Source organism: Falco peregrinus, chromosome 11, assembly GCF_023634155.1.
Source record: "Falco peregrinus isolate bFalPer1 chromosome 11, bFalPer1.pri, whole genome shotgun sequence".
NCBI lineage: Eukaryota > Metazoa > Chordata > Aves > Falconiformes > Falconidae > Falco > Falco peregrinus.
In genome coordinates, this window is record NC_073731.1 from 21282030 (window position 1) to 21302213 (window position 20184).

Below are 20184 nucleotides of genomic sequence, written 5' to 3' on the forward strand. Positions count from 1 at the left end.
TGTGTTCACTTCCATTGGCACTAGGGAAAAAAGTGTGTTCTTTTTTTTTTGATTGCATATGAAATACAAATGCTGCTTAACAGGAATGTTTCTGTTACATATTTATTAAAAAGTGAGGTTTCTTCCCTAGATAATATATGCAAAGTAGGCATCAAGGACAATAGTTTGGAGAATTAGTAATTAAGTTTTTTGTAGACTATAGCACATGACTCTTATAATCCAGTGAAAAGCAGCAAGTGGTAACCAAATAAAGTCCACCTAACTTTGTAATAAAGTACTGTCCTGTGTTGTATATGGGAAAGATTTTGGTCCTTTGCACAAAGCTCTGTGTTAGAAAATTGAAAAGCTGGTGCAGCGACAGATCTTTGAACAAAATATTTGGAATAGACTTTACCTACTGGGTTTTTTTGCTTGTGTTTACTGTTAATGATATAATTTTTGTTATGGCTAAATTGACAAAAATAGGTTAGAGATTTAGTGTTAATATCCTGGAGTCAACCTCAAGAGACAGCTCCTTGCACTGTGGTCGCATCATCAATACCTTGACAGTTCATCTGAGTTCTTAAAAATCTGCATTTAAGATTTTACAGCAGTTCTTACTAGGCTATTCTGGTGCTTCACTGACCTTTAAAGGCTTTTGCTATTATGGAATCTTAGTACTTTTCCCCCTGCTTATTAAAATACACAGTGTTTATAGAGGAAGAGAGGGAAGAGTTACAAAAATAAACTTACGTAGACAGATTGTTTCAAACAAATAGTAACTTTTGGTCTAAATACTACATTTCCCACAGTGAAGCTACAGAATCAAAGTGGCCTACAGATAGATTTACAGATAGATTGAATGCAGAACGGTTTGGGGATGAAAAGCATCTGGTAGCACTGTAATGTCATGAGATGAAAGCTTTGTTGTAGCTAAGTTTATATTCATGTTGTACCAATTAGCAATTTCAATGGTAATATTTTACAATTTGGCATGTGATCGTGAATCTTCTATTTTGAGCAGTTAAGAATGTAACTTCTTGTCCTGCCTTTTTCCTGATGAGTTTGTTAGCACTCTTCTTGAATTTTTGACTGCGTAAACAGAAAAACCCTTCTAAAAAGAGAGTTGAAAAACCTGTTATTTTCAGTTCTAGTGCAGCTTACAGACTTAACACAAAGTCAAGTTACCCACAGACATGATTATCACAGAATATCTTACTTAATGAATGGATTTCCACAATGTGAACAATAAACTCTGTGCTGGAGAAAATACATTTGAGGAGACATCTAATAATATTCCGTATCCCTGATTTTAACTTTGTCTTGCAATGAAAAGTCTTTCTTCAATTGTTGATCTGAGCCATGTTTATCTCGGCTGTCTCTTTACCTTCTGTAATTCCTGTTTCTTCTCTTCCTAATAGGATCTTTCTGTTTTCTTTCAAAAGAAAACTGACAAAATACAACTTCACCTTCTCCTTTTTTCTCATGTCTTTTACCTACTTGCCCCCAAATACTCTGTTTTCTTCTCTATTATAGACACAGAAATTATACTTTGGTTTATGTCATTTAACCCTGTTTTTACCCAGTAACATCAGTCTGTCTTCTAATCTGCTTCACACATTGCTGCATTTTTCTTCTTAATGTTTCACTTTCTTTTATATTCAGATTTTCCAGTTCCTAACTGAAAAGCAGAGTATTTTTTAAAATACATTTAGTTCAGCATGAAACAAAATGGGTTGGAGTCTTTTTTTTTTTTTTTTTTTTAATGTGAAATGAAAAATAAAGTATTGTTTAGATTGCTCGTCAGTTAATTTGGTTGGTTTATTTTAATGTCTTTAAACCATGGCATTTTGTAGGAGGGAGATTCATAAATTTATTGTACACTGAGGATTAAACAACATGTGTGTGTTTGTTTCAGACCTGCCACCTGTCTCAAAAAAAAAAAAGGCAAAATATTTTGTTTTAGAAAATACTGTAGCAAAACATGTAAGTTAGACCCTGTCTCCACATTTTCATCAAGGGTATCTCTACTGATTGCAACAGTTTTAAGGTAGTCACTTAGTTGCATTTCCATCCACTTACTAATCTGAAGCATCACCTAGGTCTTCTCATCCCACTGTTAGGCTGGTGAGATCCTTTTCTCTGGCCTTGACAAACGCGGTATTGTCCTTCTCACATCCACTCAGAACTCTGCTGTAAAGGAATGATTTTTCTAGCCCATCCTTGTGTAACCTTGTCATATCACGCTTGTTTCATTTTCAGTTGTTTCAATTGTTTTCTTCCTTCTCTATTGTATCACACAGAAGCTACTTGTCTTCCCTTTCAAGTTACTTTAGGACTCATTCCACTCAATTATCACTCATTTACTATTTACTATTCCTAGCATTCCAAACATTTTTCCGATACCCATTGTAATGAGTTTAACTCAGTCCTAAACTGATTTAGACAAAGTCCCTATTAGAACATCAGTAAACTGTACAAATAAATTGCAGTTAGGAAAAAGTGCTATCATCACCTCTCGGTACAGATGTCAGAGTCCTTTGAGGGTTTGGGGAGGAGTGTTACCCAGCTGCTCGCTTTGTGTTATGTCTTTTTTGTGGACTTGTGGCATGATCACAATCAAATATGAGACCTAAGCTTTGAACAGTGTCAGGCTGATTGTGGTTAAATTCCTGGCACAACAAAATAGATGAATAAGCATCATAGGGATAATGTGTTACAATTTTAAAAGACCAGAAAACTTAAGCAATGGCTGTAGTTGTGACAGGCTGAGGCTTTCAAGGGTGCAGTGAATACTGTGACTGCTGAACCAAGTCACCTGTCTTTTAAATTTTCCATTTTTTATTCTTCTCTGAAGTTAGGAATCAAATGTTTCCTGTCTTGTGAATGCCAAGAATCAGAGAATGGATGTATACTTGTAATTAATTTTCAGCAATTTACAATTTGCAACCCATTTTAAATATATTCTTGGACTTGAGTAAAGAAATAACCGAAGGTTTAAAATCCAGAATTTGCAGCTTGGGGGGATAGAAGTCTGAGAATTTTGTCGAGGTCCTTCTTTAGTAGTAAGAATACATTTGCTAACAACAGTGAATGTTTATTAATGAGGAACTGGATTCCTACTTGAAACTTCTGCCAGACTTCTTGGAAATACTCTGTTGAGAAGAACTAGTTAAAATGTTAATATGAGGGATATTACTGTATGCTCATAATTTCTTCTTGTAGGTATCAAATCTTTTATAATTTGAGATTCTGTAATGCATTTGGGCTTTATATGTCAGATGAAGTTACTTGCTGTAAAGTTAACTTTTTTTCTTGATGAGGATTTGTGCTATTTAGGTTTTAGGACTGATCTTGCGCCCATGTCAGCTGTTGCTGGAAATGATAGAGACATTTGGAATCTGGAAGAATCAGCTTCACAAAATCATCATGACTCCTTGGAAGAGTGCTGCCAGATTCCCAAATGAGTCAAGCCATATTTGAAAAATCTGTGGATCCAATTTGCATTTTTATGAGAGAATCATAAAGGAATGTACTGATAATTCAAAAGTCTCTTCTCAGCTGCCAAACAAATTGCTGATCCATTGGCCAGATTCTGTCCATTTTATTGGTTTCAGTGGTACAGCTATATGTGCCAGTGCATGAAAGCAAGAAATAAAACTAGGATCAACTATGGTATGATTAGCATGGCAGCTTAAAGAAAGGTGGTTTTTTTTTGTTTTTTTTTTTAAGGCCAATACTGAGGGGTTAAAATGACAAAAATGAATATTAGAAGCTCCTGTCAAAGATATGATATGGTGAGAATGCATGAGATCTGAATTTTTTGGAAGCTTGCAGGGTAGAAATTAAAGCATCACTTGCTGTGTTTCAGGATGGCATTCTTCTTTCCCACTGAAGACAAAGCGTCTATTGCAATTCTGTATCCCTAGATCAATTAAATTCCTTGCAAGCTAATTTATTCTAGACAGAGTGCATTTTTCTATTTGCATGTGTTCTGTTATTTTGCTACTCATAAATTCTCAGTCTAGAGAATAACCTTTACAAAGGATGAATAAGAATTTCCTGCATTTTATTATCTTCAAAGTTCCACTGGTGTTTTCCATTTTTTGAAAAGTAAAAGATCCAAGGTTTAATGTTCTCCAGGATGCTGATAAAATATGTTTCAGGTCTTACCTTAGCAATTGAAGTAAACAGGGACTATAAATGCTGCTGCTCTTCTGTTATTTCTCCTGAATTACTAAGTAACGGAAACACAAAATTAAGAATTACTTTAATTCCAGACTGCTTTAGTCTGTGTTAATTCTTAACATGTGCAAATGGAGTATATATTAAGGATGTACATTTCTTACTGGGTGATTGAATGGAAATGCTGTTACTGTCAGTAAGTTGCTTTCCTAATTTTCTATGCATTATTCTAAAAATTAACTTCCCAGTAACATCGTTCCATAAAATACATAGAACTTTTTGTCTGTTCTATAGGGTTGTGACTCTCAAGTGAGCATGTCAGAAGTGTCCTGCAGTGAAAGTACCTCCTCTTGTCAGTCTCTGGTACATGGCTCAGCTCCAGAAATCCTCATTGGCCTCCTTTATAACGCTACAACTGGAAGATTATCAGCAGAAGTGATAAAAGGCAGCCACTTCAAAAACTTGGCAGCGAACAGACCACCCAGTGAGTGAAAATCTTTTTTCATCCCAATGCTTCTGTACTGGTGGGGCTCTCAGCAGCAAGGACTTGAATCCCATCATTTAGCCTTACCCAATCACAACGAAATAGAGCAATCATCAACTAATCTGTTTCATGTTTTATGTTTCTAGTCACTTGGGAAATAGCAAAAATCTAAAATTCAAAATATTAATTGTAAGTTGACATGACTGTTTTAATTTTTCATGATGACTGACTAATAAATTACCTTTATCATAATGATTAATTGCTAAATTACTAATGCCTCACATCACAGGCCAAGAATAAAAAGTTAGTATTTAAAGAGAAAGTACATGCCAGCTAATATTAATATGAACAGTTATTGCTGTTCCTAGAGGGGTTGATACTGTAGTCTTTAATTGCTTATGTGCCTGTGTATATGTGGTAGTAATATATGTAACTTGAGAGTGTCAGTGACGACAATGGAGAAAGAAATAAGAGACCTTTGGCGTATTTACTGTGCAGAAGGAATGTTCGCCATCGGAAAGGACTTGAACTGTGTGTTCAATCATTTGTTCGAAAATACATTTGTCTGAAATATCTGTGAACTTTATATACTTCCAAATTGGAGCCAGATGGAATGTCACATACACAGAATGTTTTTACTGTCTCTAATTCTTTGATATAGTTTGAGAAAGTTCAGTAATGAACTTTTTAAAAAATTATTTGTTATTGTTTTTTAGATGATGAGACTGATTTACATGAATTGTAGCCAGACATACCTGCCTGTTCTTGATTTTGTCTGGAGGCTCAGGTTTTAGCCCCTTTTTCTTTTTCTTAATCCCCAGGTTTGTATAGCACGAGCAGATTATCTGGCACTAGTAGATTATGTAGCAGTCTGCCAACATTTTATAAGTGGTTTGCACATCTCACTTTGTCTTCAGAGTTTAGGAAATAAGCCAAACAACTTGAGACTGATGCTCTCCTCTTTCTTTCTTGACCCATGTATTATTCGATCTGTTAATTACATTTGGCTTAGTTCTACTGTGCTTTGCTTTCTCTATACTTTTCACACTGATGAAGCCAGACTTTGTTAATATGGCCAGAGAAGGAAGGCAAAAGTAAAATCTCCAATACTTTTACATAATTAGGGAGCTGCCTGAGTCACCTATTTGGACACAAAGCATAGAAATAGATGGGGAAAGCCAAGAAGCCTCAAGGACACTGGGGTGGGGGAAGGAATAAACAGGAGAGAAGACTTGGAGAGAAGGGACCATGTGTGCCCTTAAAGCAAAAACAGTAGGTGGCTTATGCTTATCTTTCTGGAATCGCTAGAGGAAGCCAAGTTTGTCTTATGTTTAGAATGTGCAAGTTAGATAGGGGTTCAGTACTTGTGTTGAAGACAGACATGTTCATTCCCTGATGTGTTAATTCCCAAAATGTGCTCTGTGAGCCCATGCTGTCTAGCTAACAGTTGTGTATGTCTCTGGGGTCAAAATCTGTTTCAGATGGCAAGTAAGTAGCGTAGAACTGGCCCATAGCCCTGTAATACTGTGTTCGGTCTAACCTTTTTGGAGGGAAGATCTTGTGTGTTACCTTTTTTCATTCCCTCTGAAGGACACGGGGAAGTTTTGGTATTTGTAATACTAGTAGTCCAGTTCTGTTTAGGCAAGTAAAGGTTTGGAGTTCTGCTGTTTCTAGAAAGCTGAAAACTAGTGCACTTTCTGGGTCTCCTAAGACCGTGCACAGAACATTGTGGAATCCAAATTTCTCCTCTTTTGTGCCATCCCTCGCTGCCCTGCCCCCAGCAGTGGTAACACCTTCATGTAAACTCCTGGACCCAGGTGTATACCACTGCCAGTTCCTAACTCACTGTCAAGTATATCATGGACACATACCAGCCTCTCGCTAAACCATCAGTGATCCAAAAATCCTGAGAAGTGCTGAAAGCACGTGTGCCAGGTCAGTTTTCATTCAGGTCTTGAGAAACTGTGATAGAAATGAAAGCTATTTTTCTTTCCTACATGGGATCCTTTCAGTAGTGTAGATGATGTAAACCTGTGCAATTTTTGTGAAACTCTTCTGCAGCAAATACGGATTGAGTCCTACATTTCTGCTTCTTGGTAGTAAATAATTCTCTGCTGCATATTATATGTTATATGGTAACTCATTTAGCAACCGAATACAGGCAAATAGGCCAAATCCTGCAGGCAGTAACAGTTGATGTTAGAACATGTCTTTGTTTCTCTGTGTGACAGGTAATATTTCATCTGAGAAAAAGATGCTGCTTAGTACTCGTTAAAATTTTGTTAAAAGGTGTAAGAGCTTTTGCACATTAAATGCATGTGTGTGTATGTATGCATGCACGCACACGTTAGATTCATAAACACATGGATTTTAACAAGTGAGATTTTTACATTTTGGGTAGAGACCCACAGTTAAATTTCAGATGTAAGCATCCTTCAGCTATTTTTAGAGCTTAGATCAGAGTCATTCTCATGCCCAAGTCCATCACTACTCAAGAACTGAAGTATTACCATCAAGTATCTGTAACTATAACAGCTAAGGGCAAAACCAGCTTAGTTTTCAGTTCAGTGAGTTTTCATTTTATTGCTTTTAATATATGAAGCATAATTACTGTGTGCAGTTTTTCGTAATATGCTGGAGTTTGCATGAAAAAGCGTAAGATTTGATAAAAAGAATACAGTGATTTTTACCCGGTCTTCTATAACCTGATCATGTGCATGATTCTTTCTATGTTCAGTGTGCTTTAGAACCCAGTAGCTATTAGTGCTAAGATAACCCATTATGTAAGCGGTGTAATTTTTGTTAAAGATTACACAAAAACTGCACAAAATTTTCATTTCATTAAATTTTACCCAACAATCCTTTTGTTCAATCCTTTTTCTGATCTATGCTGCTAATGTTTTGTGTTCTTCCATGCCAGTGAATAGTGTTTCCTCTTAATCTTTAACCTTTGATCCTCTCTCACCCAAATATTGACATCTGGTCATTATTTCTTTTACTGCTTTCCACCCCCTGTTGTCAGACGGACTGTTCTGTTGTCTAAAACACTTGATAGGTGGACAGGTTTATATAATCCGAGGTGAGTTCCTGTAGAAACTAATTGGATGTTGTCTTTTTCATGCAAAAGAAAACTTGCCAGCAGTAAAGCTATCTATGGCTGCCTACCATACTAGTTTATAAAAGTCTGTGTTTATTATTTGTGGTGCACTCTAATGCAAAAGTTGCATTTATCTCTGATTATGGATGTTGGGATTTCAGTATACCTGCAAAGTGAATATATTCAATGTGTTTCTTTTTACATAATCTCCAAACTTTTAATAACATTATTCATTAATTTGAATATGATAGGAATAAAGAATGAAACACCAGATTGTTTTGTATTTCTTAAAACCAGTTAACTTCATGAAATGTGCATCCTTCTGCAGGAGCATAGCTTGGTGCTTCTAGTCAAATGAAAATAGAGCTTTAAAAATAAGGGTTTCTACCCAAGTGCTAACACCCAGTGTGTGCTAACCACATTTACTTGCATGAGCTTCTTAAAGGTACTTCCTAAGAGCACTGTACAAGCTATGTTTTAAACAACCGTCTTGAGTTATGCAAAAATTTACTTCTTTTTAAAGACGTATTGAATTTATTTCTTCATTAGGAATTAGCAGAATTAGTAGGTTTTTTTGTATTGTGTAAACTTCCACCTTTGAATACATTTTGCTATATTTGGGTCTTAAAATAACTAAAATTGAAAAGCCCGAAGTGAGAACCACATCCATGCAGAGATTATTCGTAAGCATTTCCTTCTGGCTGTTTTGATATCATCACTGTATATTGACACCTTTTTTTTTTCTCTTCATTAGTTGCCTTCATTCCACTTAGTTTATTCTCTGAAAATTCAGTGGTACGCTTTACAGTGTTGTGGCTAGCTGGAGCTTGCTAAGTGTTAATGCAATTTAAGTTTGTTTAGAAAAAACAACGGGGGTCAATGGGAAGAGGATTATGAGGTATACCTTTAACTTAATCCATTTGCATAGTACTGAAGCTAGTTAATTTGTTAGCGTGTTTGTAATACTTTGCTTACTTGTCATCTTTCCATGTGTCTAAACTAAGCCGTGTTCAGTCAGCCTGGTATACACCATATCCTTTTATCTTGTATATCTCATTCTCCAAAACTTTTGTTTTAAGATATCTGACATTCCAAAATATGATTTATTTTGTAGATACGTATGTTAAGTTAACACTGCTGAACTCGATGGGGCAAGAGATGTCCAAATGCAAAACTTCAATCCGCCGAGGACAGCCAAATCCAGTATACAAAGAAACCTTCGTTTTCCAAGTGGCACTCTTTCAGCTGTCAGATGTGACGCTTATACTGTCTGTATATAATAAGCGCAGCATGAAACGAAAAGAGATGATAGGGTGGATTTCCTTAGGTCTCAACAGCTCAGGAGAAGATGAGCTCAATCACTGGACTGAAATGAAGGAGTCTAAAGGACAGCAAGTATGTAGATGGCATACTTTACTGGAATCGTAATGGATGGTACAGTGTACAGTCATGGTTTTAAGGGAGTTTGGTCTCTCAAGAAGATGATCGATCATCCCCGGTCACGATCAACAAATTTGTTGTGAAAGTAAAAAATGAAAATTGAGGTCAGCATTCCATCGTAAAGAACGCACAATGTGCAAAATGGCGGGATTTAGTATATAATCTTCACTTAGTGTCAGACACTTCCTCGGTGTCAGAGAAGCCTTGCTGTACCCAGATACGTTAGCAGTCCCTCCCCCATCCACCTGATGCTGTATTTGTTTGGGTTTGTTTTGTGGTTTTCAATTCAGAAACATTTTATGTAAGGTTCTCCAAATTATTGTGAGCTCCTCCTTGTGTACTTTTTGTATTGCTCTAATACTGTAGCTTCTGACCTGCCTGCGTTCAGATTAAAGGTCAATAACTTGCACTGAGAAAAAGTTAATGATCTGTAGAGCAGAAGAAAAAAAAGACCCTGCTGGTGGAGAACACTTAGTAATATAGCAAATATGAATATACTGTTGTTACACACTGAGTTTCTTTCCAGGAGCTTAGTACAAGTAAGTTTTCATTTTTTGATATGCAGTTGGTTTGAAAAATACTAGCATTTGGGCATCAGGTGAACTTTGACATCAAACTAATGTTTCTTCAATCTGTGACAGGAACGAGCTCTATATATGGCATAAATTGGGTTTTTCCCTCTTGCCTGTACTTCTGCCTAATCCAAAGAGACCAGATCATTAGTTTGGTCCCTTCCAAGTCTCCTTAGACAGGTTGTACTGTAAAACTATGTAACTTTCTGTTGAAAGCACTTCCTGTATTCATGTATTCCAATGTAGGAAGCTCATAGAGCATGACTTTACTGAAATATATTTTCATTAAACAAATTGATACAGATTTCTTTAAAATGTCAGCAGTAGGAAGTTAGGTTGAAATACTGTGAAGGAGGTGGCAGGAGTTGAACTACTCTGAATGGATGTGAAATACTATGGCTTCGGTTGAAATAGATATCAGTTCGAGTCTGTTCTGAGCTGGTTTAGGTATTACCATATGCTGTTTGCTGGAAGTAGAGAGCAGGGCAGGAGTTTTTACCTTTCTTCTTGGAGAAGAGAACACCAGTGAGTTATTTTTCTAGTGATTTGCCAGCAACTGAATGAATGTTCACACCCAGAATAGAAGTTTGCTTTGCTTACGTTCAAGTTGGGAAGCACAGCTTTCTAATGACACAACTGAGAAGCCTCAGTATCACAAGAAAGTTTGCCATCAGATAAACCCTCATGGCTTCCACCAAAATCAGGGAAATGTCAGTGCTTCTGAGAATCCTATCTGTCCCAAATACTTTAGCTGGAATCACACCGATTTACTGACTGCTGAATCTGACTCATTACTGAAATTGTGGAGTATTGAGTAAACGTTTTTTAAAAGCTTCCCACTTTAAATATTCTTTTTGCCTGTAATTATAAGTTTAATTTACTTTTAATTGTTATTGTATAGAAAACAAGCGATCTTTTATAAACAATGGTGATGACTTACTAATGTGGGAGCTCACTGTGGTAGCATTTGGTGGGTAGAAGAGTGAAGTTTTGGGTTTTATTGAGAGAATTAGTGGTAGCCTAGAGCGTTATTATTAGGACAAATGTTTTTCTCTTGAATTTCTTTAAAATACCTTTGAACAGTCCTGGCTTTAGGGTATACAGAGAGTCAAGTACAGTGAGATTGGGGACAGTGAGTGTGCTATAATAAAGATATTTCCCATGGTTCTCAAATTCTCACGCTACTTAACAATTTCATTATGTCCTTTTTAAAGGACATTGTAATTCCACTTCTTGGTTTATTTGGTGCCTTTTGAGGGGTTTATTTGCAGAGCCAGGCTTTCAGGTTTTATTGATCTAAAAATTTAGAACATTACAGGCCTTTTCTTTTTTCTGGTATTGTGCTGCTGCTTCATTTACAGAAGCTTTATTTACTAAACACAAATAATGCAAAAACTTTCTTTAAACAGGAATGGTCTTGGAGTAATACAACACAAGTTGTTTCTTTCAGTCGTTTTTGTTGCTCAGTTTGTGAAATGTAACGTTGAGTGTAGAATTTAATAAAACATCAACATTAATTTTATATGCATAAGGAAAATGCTCAGATTTTCCCAAGCTTTCCACATAATAGAAAAACTGACTTGAAAGCTGTTCAAAAGCAATTTTTTTCAGTGGATGTGGAAATGTTTTTACTCATTCTGTTTGTGGATATTCAGATGCTCTTTCCTAAAGCTGGAAGTTGTCTCTTGATGGTTGTCCCTTTGTACAGGCTGTGCTTTATAAACTACCGTACAATTCAACAGCAAGAACTGAGAAAATCAGTTCCAGTGGAGAATATACTTAACATCACCACTGAACAAATGAAGAAGTCAGTTTGGAAGGTGCAGCAAATAACCTCTCACAGAACCAAACTACATTAAACTGTGTCATGACTTGGATTTGTGTTTGTAGGTTGCATTGCTTCAGTTTTACGTCTAAACCATTCAGATTTCTAAGACACTGAAATCTTCCTTTAGACACAGCAGACTTATAGTAGTCTGTGTTGGGCACAATTGCAAAGAAGATTCTCTTTCTAGATCATGTGATTTCTCCCAAGGTATCCGCGTCCAGTCTGTGCTTCACAGAAGGAGGTTCGGCATACTTGGATTTATACTGTACAAAGACTGGGAACTATGTATATTGAGTGGAAATGTTAATTTTGAGGCAGTAGAATATGTATTTACCATGCAAAACCAGTCACACCATTAATTAGATTCGCCCTGGGATTTTTATGAATTAGTTATAGTGTCAATAGTTGTCACGTTGTTTTTTTCTTCCTAGATCCCACTCTTATGATTTGATTTGTTTGTAATTTTGTTTTCTTATTGCTTTATGCAAACCTATTCTTTTGTATTTGAAATCTGCCTTTAGATATTGGGGGTTTTTTTTAAATGCTGCATAAGGGCTTAGACATACAGTGTGGCTTTCTGCATTCAGTTAGGTCTATAAGCATGGAACAGAATTTCTGAAGGACAGAGTATCAGAAACTAGAGGCATTTGTGTTTTCCTCAGAGTTGTGCTTTTTGTTGTTTACCTTTGTTCAAAAGTATAGGAAGTACTTGGAAGAGTTTATCAAATTACTTACTTTTCTGTGTGCCAATATACCATGTAAAGATTACAATTCCTGAATTGAATCTGTTTCTGTCAGTGTAGCCTTAAATAATTATAGAACAATGACATTCTTACAGATTCTATTCTTGAAAATACTGTATCCTTTCTGCATATGATTTATTTGGTATCGTGTTTAGAACATTTCACTTAGGTCTTCTTAAAGCATTATAAATATGAAAAAGTTTGTTAGCTCCTTTCTGTGGGAAGGGCAGTACAGGCAAGCATGAAACCACTGCGCAGAAGGATGAGAGATCGTACAGCGTCTGCAGGACATTGCCGTCCCCCACATACGTGGAGGCAAGGAGGCAGCAGGGCCATGCCTCTGTTCCCCGTCCAGCTGAGTGGCACAGGGAAGGAGGACAGTTCTGGTAAGATTCCAAGCTTAGTCCCCATGGTGCTGCCTCGTGCTCAGGACTTAAGACGTCCACGTTGTAACCACGCTGCAAGGTCTGACTTCAAAGGCAGAAGTTAGGCAAGGTGTAAGCTCAGTTACTGGGAAATACAACATAATTTCTAAATCCAATTAAAATCCTCTAACCTCAATAATTAGGTTTTGAAATATGGTGAGCCCTTGGAATGAATGTATGTGCTGTCACTGGAGCTGAACATTATTCGTCAACGAAGAGAATACTTGAGCTGAAAACCGTTTTTGTGGCATTTATCGTAGGAGATACTTTCACCTGTAAATTTTTGCAACCATTCCTGATGGCAGGTGCAGTGCCAGCATCAGTACCTTCCCATTTTTCGCACCTTTGAAGCTGGTTTTTTCGTTGTCTAAAATGTGTGTTTGTGTTACTGATTTATTCTCTTTCCTCCCTAATGACTTGCTTCTGCAAACTCCCCACTGCCCTGAGAAGCTGTCTGTGGCAGTCACTGGACTTTAGAAGTCAAGGGCACTCTGCACCTCTTACAGTAAGGTACCGGTGCAATATTTCTGTGCCTTGTCCAACTCCCTAAGATTTCTGAAATGCAAACTATCAGTTGTAATGCAGTGAAGCAGAAGGAGGAAACTTTTTTTCTTTGACGGAGACATTTTGATGTAGGAATTGAATACAGACTGCTCTTAACGTGTACAAGTTCTAACAAAAAGTCTGTGATAAAATCAGAGAATTAGATTTGAGGGGAAGCCTTTTGGCCTGAGCTCTTCCAATTTAAAACTACCAGCAGAATGCCCTTTCATTTAGCCAAGAGTTGTATTGAGCCTTGACTTATTCATCACGCTTTTCTGGAGGGGGGAAAAAAAAAAAAGCTGTCCTGCTTTAAAGCAGTCTTTAAAATTATGGCTCATCACTTGTAAGGCAGACTGGCTTCCTCCTGAAACTGAATTCTCAGTAACAGCTGAACATCCATTTAATTCTCCCACTGATGTGCATGCCTGCCTTCCATTATTGTTAATGAGAAGAGCCCGTAGGCATCGACAGGAGAGTAGACCTGACCCTTAAAGTGTGAAGTGCAATAGGATCAGTAGGTTAGAGCGGTGGGTAAAGCATGGCACCTGCAACACAACCAATTGTGATTGCAATTATGAATGGAGATAAAAGCCCAAATGTCTGGATACTGTCACAAACTTGTTATTTAATCATTATCTCTTATTTTCGTTTCTTCTTTTCCTCAGCTTCTGAATTATTTTTGAAACTTAATATTAAATGTGCTAAAGCAGTCCCCAAACATCTTGATCATTTTAACTGGAACATTCAGCAAAGTTTATTTTTAGAATGAGCCATCAAGAATGTTCTGTATTTTTGGTCTGTTTAACTCAACTGCCAGATTTTATAGTACATCACAGCTGGATTTCAGACTGCTTTGTTCTGATGGTAGTTTTTGAGGGGAAAGTCACGGGAGTGTTTGCTTGTCAGTGAATCAACGCCTGATGAAGAGATGCCATCTGAGTGTGAGAGCATTAAAATAAGAGATGGCTTCATACAGTGGCAGCAAGAGGGACTCAGATTCCACACTTGGAGCCTTGTGGCCCTCAGAGGGCCCTACTTGGAGAAACTGTGACATGTGAATTGTGGGAGTTTATGCGTTCAAAGCAGCACCAGTCTGTGTGGGCATTCCATGGCTCCTGTCTAACAGAGTGTACTTTATAGATGTCAGCAGGGTAGATGGTGTTTATTTGCCTAGGGTGAGCACCAGCTGGCCTACGGTGACGTGGGTAGTTCAGCCTTAAGAACTTATCACTGCCCCTCCTTAAGTTCAAGCAGGGTTTCTCCCTTTCTGCAGACTATGCAGAAATCTTGTGTACCCAACGTGTCTGCTCATATTATGCCTACCTGAATACGGTACAGCTTCATTAATGAAAAGCTTAGTTCATATCTGACATAGTGTGACTGAGTTAATTGGTCTGATAGGTGCTGGACCAGGTTTAGCTGTGCAGGCTTGTGCTAGTATAATATAGAAATAAGATCCTTATGCAGAGAAATGTGCCAGAAGTCAGGCAAGCGGGTAGTATTGCTCCTGTGGGAATGAAGAGGAGGAAACGGCTCTGCCCAGAAAATGGGCAAGGCCAGCCTCATAGCAAGAAGAATTCATTCACTTCCTTGGAAGCATCTACTGGTCAAGATGGCATTTGGCCTCCCAAAGCTGCCTGTCTCTGAGGACCCTACTCAGGAAAGCAGAAGCAGTAATACCATACCGCTGAAGGAATACCTCATGGACGTTCAGGGATGTTGCTAATGTCATCCTCTTTTTCTCTTACATCTGAGGGCAGGAATCCTGCCACTTGTACCGAGTTAATTTTTTGCTGTGTTTCCCAAGTCCTGTGGATGTTCACTGCATGCCAAGGGTCTAAAGTGGATTGCTTTATAATTTTTTGTTCATTTCCAAAGCATGAGTCTGAATCAATTTACAGAATTAACCAGAAGCATTATCGCAGCTTTGAGATGTAATCTCTAGGCCACCATGCAAGCTAGGAGCAGGGCTTTGAACAAGTTTTGATAGTAGATTTTGCAAATGGCTTATTATGATATTTTAAGAAAATTTCTAAAGAGTTGAATGTATTAGGGAATATTTACAAAAAAGGAGATAGAGCAATCATCTTTTTTTACTGTACAGCTAGTTTGCTGTCCTTTCCAGTAAACCACAAGGTTCATTAGTGCTCAGTACTGTTTGATTTACGATAACTATTTTTAATGTGATTTTCGTGACAAAGTGTAATTAGTGAAACCTTTTATTCAATTTTTCCCTTTCTTTTTGCTTTTTTTAAGGAGAGATTTCTCCTTATATAGTATATACTTTCTTACAGAGCTTTCTTACCTATTTTTATATAAAATGATTTATCAATGTAAAATTAAATGCTCTATGAGCAAGCTATATCACTGTTAAACTATCTAAAGTGCTAATATAGAGACTAAGGGCCTGAACCTACTGCCTTTTACTCAGGTCCTGGTTTAACCACACGTCTTTCATGTTGTGTAGTACCTTTCCTTATAAGCAGTTCCATCTATCTCTCCAGGATGACTCAGAGAAAGGCACTATTAACATGAATAAATGATAAAACTGAGCCTCCTCTCCATTCTTAGCAGGACATCTGTCTTGAGTAAAGGCTGCTGGCTCTGTCCCAAAAGTATAGTTATAGATTATAGTTCCCTTGATCTTCAGTAATTTTGAACTTGTTTTGTGGTGACTATAAGCTAATAACAGATCTTAGTGAATACAAATACTGAATCGTGCTGTTACCAGCAAGATTATTAAAATGTGTTTCACATTTTAATTCGTTCTTTCATTGGGATGTAAGGAGTTGGATCTGTGAAGCATTATATTGCATAGAGATAGCACACATTCACTGCATTTTTGAAAAGTGTGAAACAAATGGTATGTAGCATTTTCTTGTGTACTTTTATACTGCCTGTATGCCACCGATGCACTCGGTGCCTTCTTTCTTTTGTATAAAACTAAAAAGCAGAGAAACTAAAGTTACGGTGTATAAGCAATGCCACTGCAACTGAAGAGATGTCTTAACCTGATTATTCCTAGTAGGGGAGGTTTCAAATGGCCGTTCAGTTTAACACAATGCATTTCTTTGAATTTGAAGTTTTCCCCTTTACTTCCTTGCCCCCCCCTTCCCAAGAAACCTCCTCATACGACTGTTTATTCTTAATTGATTCCTGTGTCTGATGTAAGTCACATGGTGTTAACCAAAGAACCAAATCTGTTTCTAATTCTTTGGACAAGTAATGTTTGGACTTGCTATTACTTAAAGACAGAAATGATATAATGGATCTCTTTGAACAAACATAAAACGGGCTTCTGTAAATGTGACTCATAGCTGAGAATTCAAGATACCTCTTTTCGGACTGGTTGTCTGTTACTGTATCGGTAGCAAAGTGTTTGAGTTGTATTTCTTTGTGCGTTTTAATCAAAATCCCATCGTAAGCAAAAACATGAGTTAGTGGTGTCAAATGAGCTTGTTTTACCCATTTTATACCTATATCTGAAGTGTGCAAATTTGAGAACAGATTCGTTTTTTCTGTGTCTGAAGTCTTATATTATAATAACTGTCTAGTGTATGCTGGTCTTACACAAACAGGCTCATGCCGCATTGTATGTACATTTCCTACTGGTGTCCCTTCGTTGTATAAGTTATGTAATATAACACAGTTTTCAACTACTGTTTCAACCTGAAATTCCTTAAATGTCAGTGCATGTATAGCCTTAAATATTGAAGACACCAAGCACAGTTTTAATGGGAATAGGTTATAGTTGCAAGTCCCGTTCGGCACAGAAGTCAGAGAATTATTTTTATGTATCAGTCAAAGATTGTAGAAAATGGGTATATTGCAGTCATGTTATCAACCATGCTCCTCATTATATGCATTTAAAAAAAAACAAACATTTTTGCCAAAGTTTTCAGAGGTGCAATACCAGTGCACGTTTCCTTTCTTGAGTTTGCTTATTTTGTTTTCATACTTTCATTTCTGTACAGAACCTTGGAGCCCCTAACTAACGTCTGTGAATGAATTCACCCCTATTTTCTGAATTCCTTGAGCTGCTTTTATTTTCTGCTACTTTTTTAAGTTGAATAGGCAGTAATTAAAAAAAAAATAATTTTTTTTTACATTTTGAAAGTAACATAATTAGAGCAAATTAACAGTTTGTGCAGCTTATTAAATTCTTAGGACTTTGAAACTGTCGTTGTAACTCAGATGAAGATACATGTTTCATGGCAGTTTGATCCACAACAGGTAAAAACAGGAGTTCTGGTGATGAATGTGCAGATCTGCATATTAGGTGTCAGATTGTAAATCCCCAGAGGGATTTATAATTAAGTGTCACATTGTATCTACAGTATCTCCAGCTGTGTGTTGTCAGATACTTGTTGGTTTGTTTTCTTTATTATTACCTAGCAAAAACCTACTTTTATCATTTTTGTGCTACTGCATATTAATCTTGAGGGTTTCCAGTGTGCAAGTTTAGTTTAATGTTGTCAGTTCTCTCTTTGTAAAAAAAAAAAAAAAAAAAAAGCTGGCCTTCCAGCATACACATCGCATTACTATTCTGATTTTGGTGAGAGATGGAATGCCACCAGCTGGTTTTAACTACATTTACCTGTACAGCACAGGTGACTTTAATCCCATGTTAGTTTGATTAAAACATGCTGTAGTATATTTTCAAGCCATGGATCTGTCACAACATTAAAATAGTCATTTGCGTATCTGAAGCTTTGCAGCTGTGGATTTGTACTTTGTTTGCTCTCTCTATTTGTACCAATTACTCTGTGAAATGTGTTTTTGTCAGTTTGAGGACTGGAATGGGTATCCTTTGGTTATTTCAAAGTATTTTCTGTATGTGGAATCAGCTTTTTGCATGTGTACTTAATTGCTGGAAAGTATTTGAAAAAAAGGAAAAATCACTTTTAAAACTGGTTGTTGTCACATTCCTTTGGAATTCATTAGATCGTAAACAAATGTAATAGACTTCACTGTTTAGAAGACAGTAACACTTCATCAACCATTTGAACTGCTGTCTGCATGAAAGAGAAGAAAAACTTTTTCAATTTTGGCAAGCTAACTAATCCTAGCCCTTAGACATTTTTGGCTCCATTTCCAAATTTCCTAAGTTTCCCCAATTCCCTTTCTGTTCCTCATAGTCTTCTGTTGGTGTCATGAATCTTCTACTTAGAGTATTTTAAATTAACCAGTGTGGTAACATTCTGACAAATACGATGTGTATACTGGCAAATAAAGACACACTCAGGTGATCGTTCTGTTTGACTTTACACAGTTTTTTTCTGGGCTCATCTGCAATTCTTTCTGCTGCTTTGTCCCACGTATATTTCTCAAAAAGATCTCATCTAACGTATTCATGCTTAACTTCCACTTTCAGAGGACTAAGTAGGCTGAAATAATTGAGGTTTGATTTAAACATGAAAGAAAACTTTCTGTAAGTAACAAGTGTTAATTTTACTGTGACCTAGCTTATATCTTCTATACTATCCTCTAAAGATTTTTGTGGTACATATTAGAAAAAAGCTTTCTGGGCTGTCGTGGCAGCTTTGCCTTAGGATGTGCCTGAGTGTATGTATGTTTTAATACATATAAGCATATATCAAAAAAAGAATTATTGCTACAATTAAAGCATCTTTTCCTATCCTAAAGGTAAGAAGTATAACAGTATAAAAAGCTTCTGTCGTTTCTTCCCATTTCTGCAGATGAAAGGAACATAGCCTAGTGACTTTTACCCCGTGACAGTAGAGAAGGGTGCATTTCTTTGCTATGTGATCCTGATCATCTAGACCCATCCTCGTCATCTGTGCAAATCCTAGGACTTCTACAAATAAGATAACAACGTGGTGCCTGCTGCTGTTAAGGCTGGCATTTTCAAAAGGCTATACACTTAAAAATAACTTGTCTTTCCATATGGAGACTGGTACGTATTTGGTACTTCAGAAACATCAAGAGGAGCACTTACATTGTGTCCATATTCTTTAGAAGATGTCAGAAGACATTTGGTACATCAGAAAAAAAAAACACCAAAACACCAACAAACCAAAACAAAATGTTATCTCCGGATTATATGAGCTTTATTAAGAGGTGATAATATGAACTAGGAGAGAGTTGTTTAAAAAGTGAGGGTTTATGAAGATGGGAAAACATGGCAGAATAAGTATGTTATCTGTGTGGTGGTAGTTGTTCACTATATATGAACAGCCATTTTCTACTCAAAGATCACAGAAAAAAAGAAGACTTAACAAACCTGTGGATCATGATTAGCTTTCAGCTGCATGTGTGGCACCTTTCAGTCACCCATGTTTCGTGTGTGTAGCTGAGCAGGATTACGTGCAATGCTCATAGCTGTTACATGGTTTGTTGTGCAACCGCAGTTGCTCTGGACAGCTAGAGCCACGTTACAGCACTTGTATGCAGATACAACTTTACTGGTCAAAGGTTTTCTCTGAATAGTTGTCTTCATGTGGCAAATTCTGCATTAGAAAGTATTTAAAATGGCTTTGAAGTCACTAGTTACTTATTTCCAAAAACTCCTATGGGTAAGGGATATTTAGCATTTTTCCCACTGAAAATTGTAGCGGCCATTTTCGTTCTCTAGTATTTTTGTTTTTACTGTCTAGCAGTGCAGTTCTAATTGAGTGTTTGATTCATATTAGATGTTTCATTTTACTTGTAAATTACTTCCCCCAAATTAATGAGACTATTACTAAGACATTTTGTTACCTGCTAATCATTCTGAGTAGCAACATTTCAGCATAGGGATTTGAAAAAACAAATTTTCTGTTGTATCAGCATTAAGAATAGCAAGGATAGAAGGAAAAAAGAATGCAGAAATGAAATAAACTCTCATCAAGTAAGATCATGCAACAAATCAGCTGGGCTTTAGATAAA

At 36.8% G+C, this 20184-nt stretch overlaps 1 protein-coding gene across 5 annotated transcripts in view; it reads left to right on the forward strand.

The window, feature by feature from the left end:
- SYT14 (synaptotagmin 14) overlaps positions 1–13614 on the forward strand; it is an 88955-nt gene extending 75341 nt beyond the window's left edge. For 3 of the 5 annotated variants that reach the window (XM_055816581.1, XM_055816584.1, XM_027788631.2), the window contains 3 exons: positions 4459–4648; positions 7671–7727; positions 8860–13614. In XM_055816581.1, coding sequence (XP_055672556.1) covers positions 4459–4648; positions 7671–7727; positions 8860–9173 — 561 coding nt within the window. In that variant the 3' untranslated portion in view covers positions 9174–13614. The remainder of the gene's footprint in view (positions 1–4458; positions 4649–7670; positions 7728–8859) is intronic. The other 2 variants (XM_055816583.1, XM_027788632.2) reach the window with 1 other exon arrangement.
- The last annotated feature ends 6570 nt before the right edge of the window (positions 13615–20184 follow it).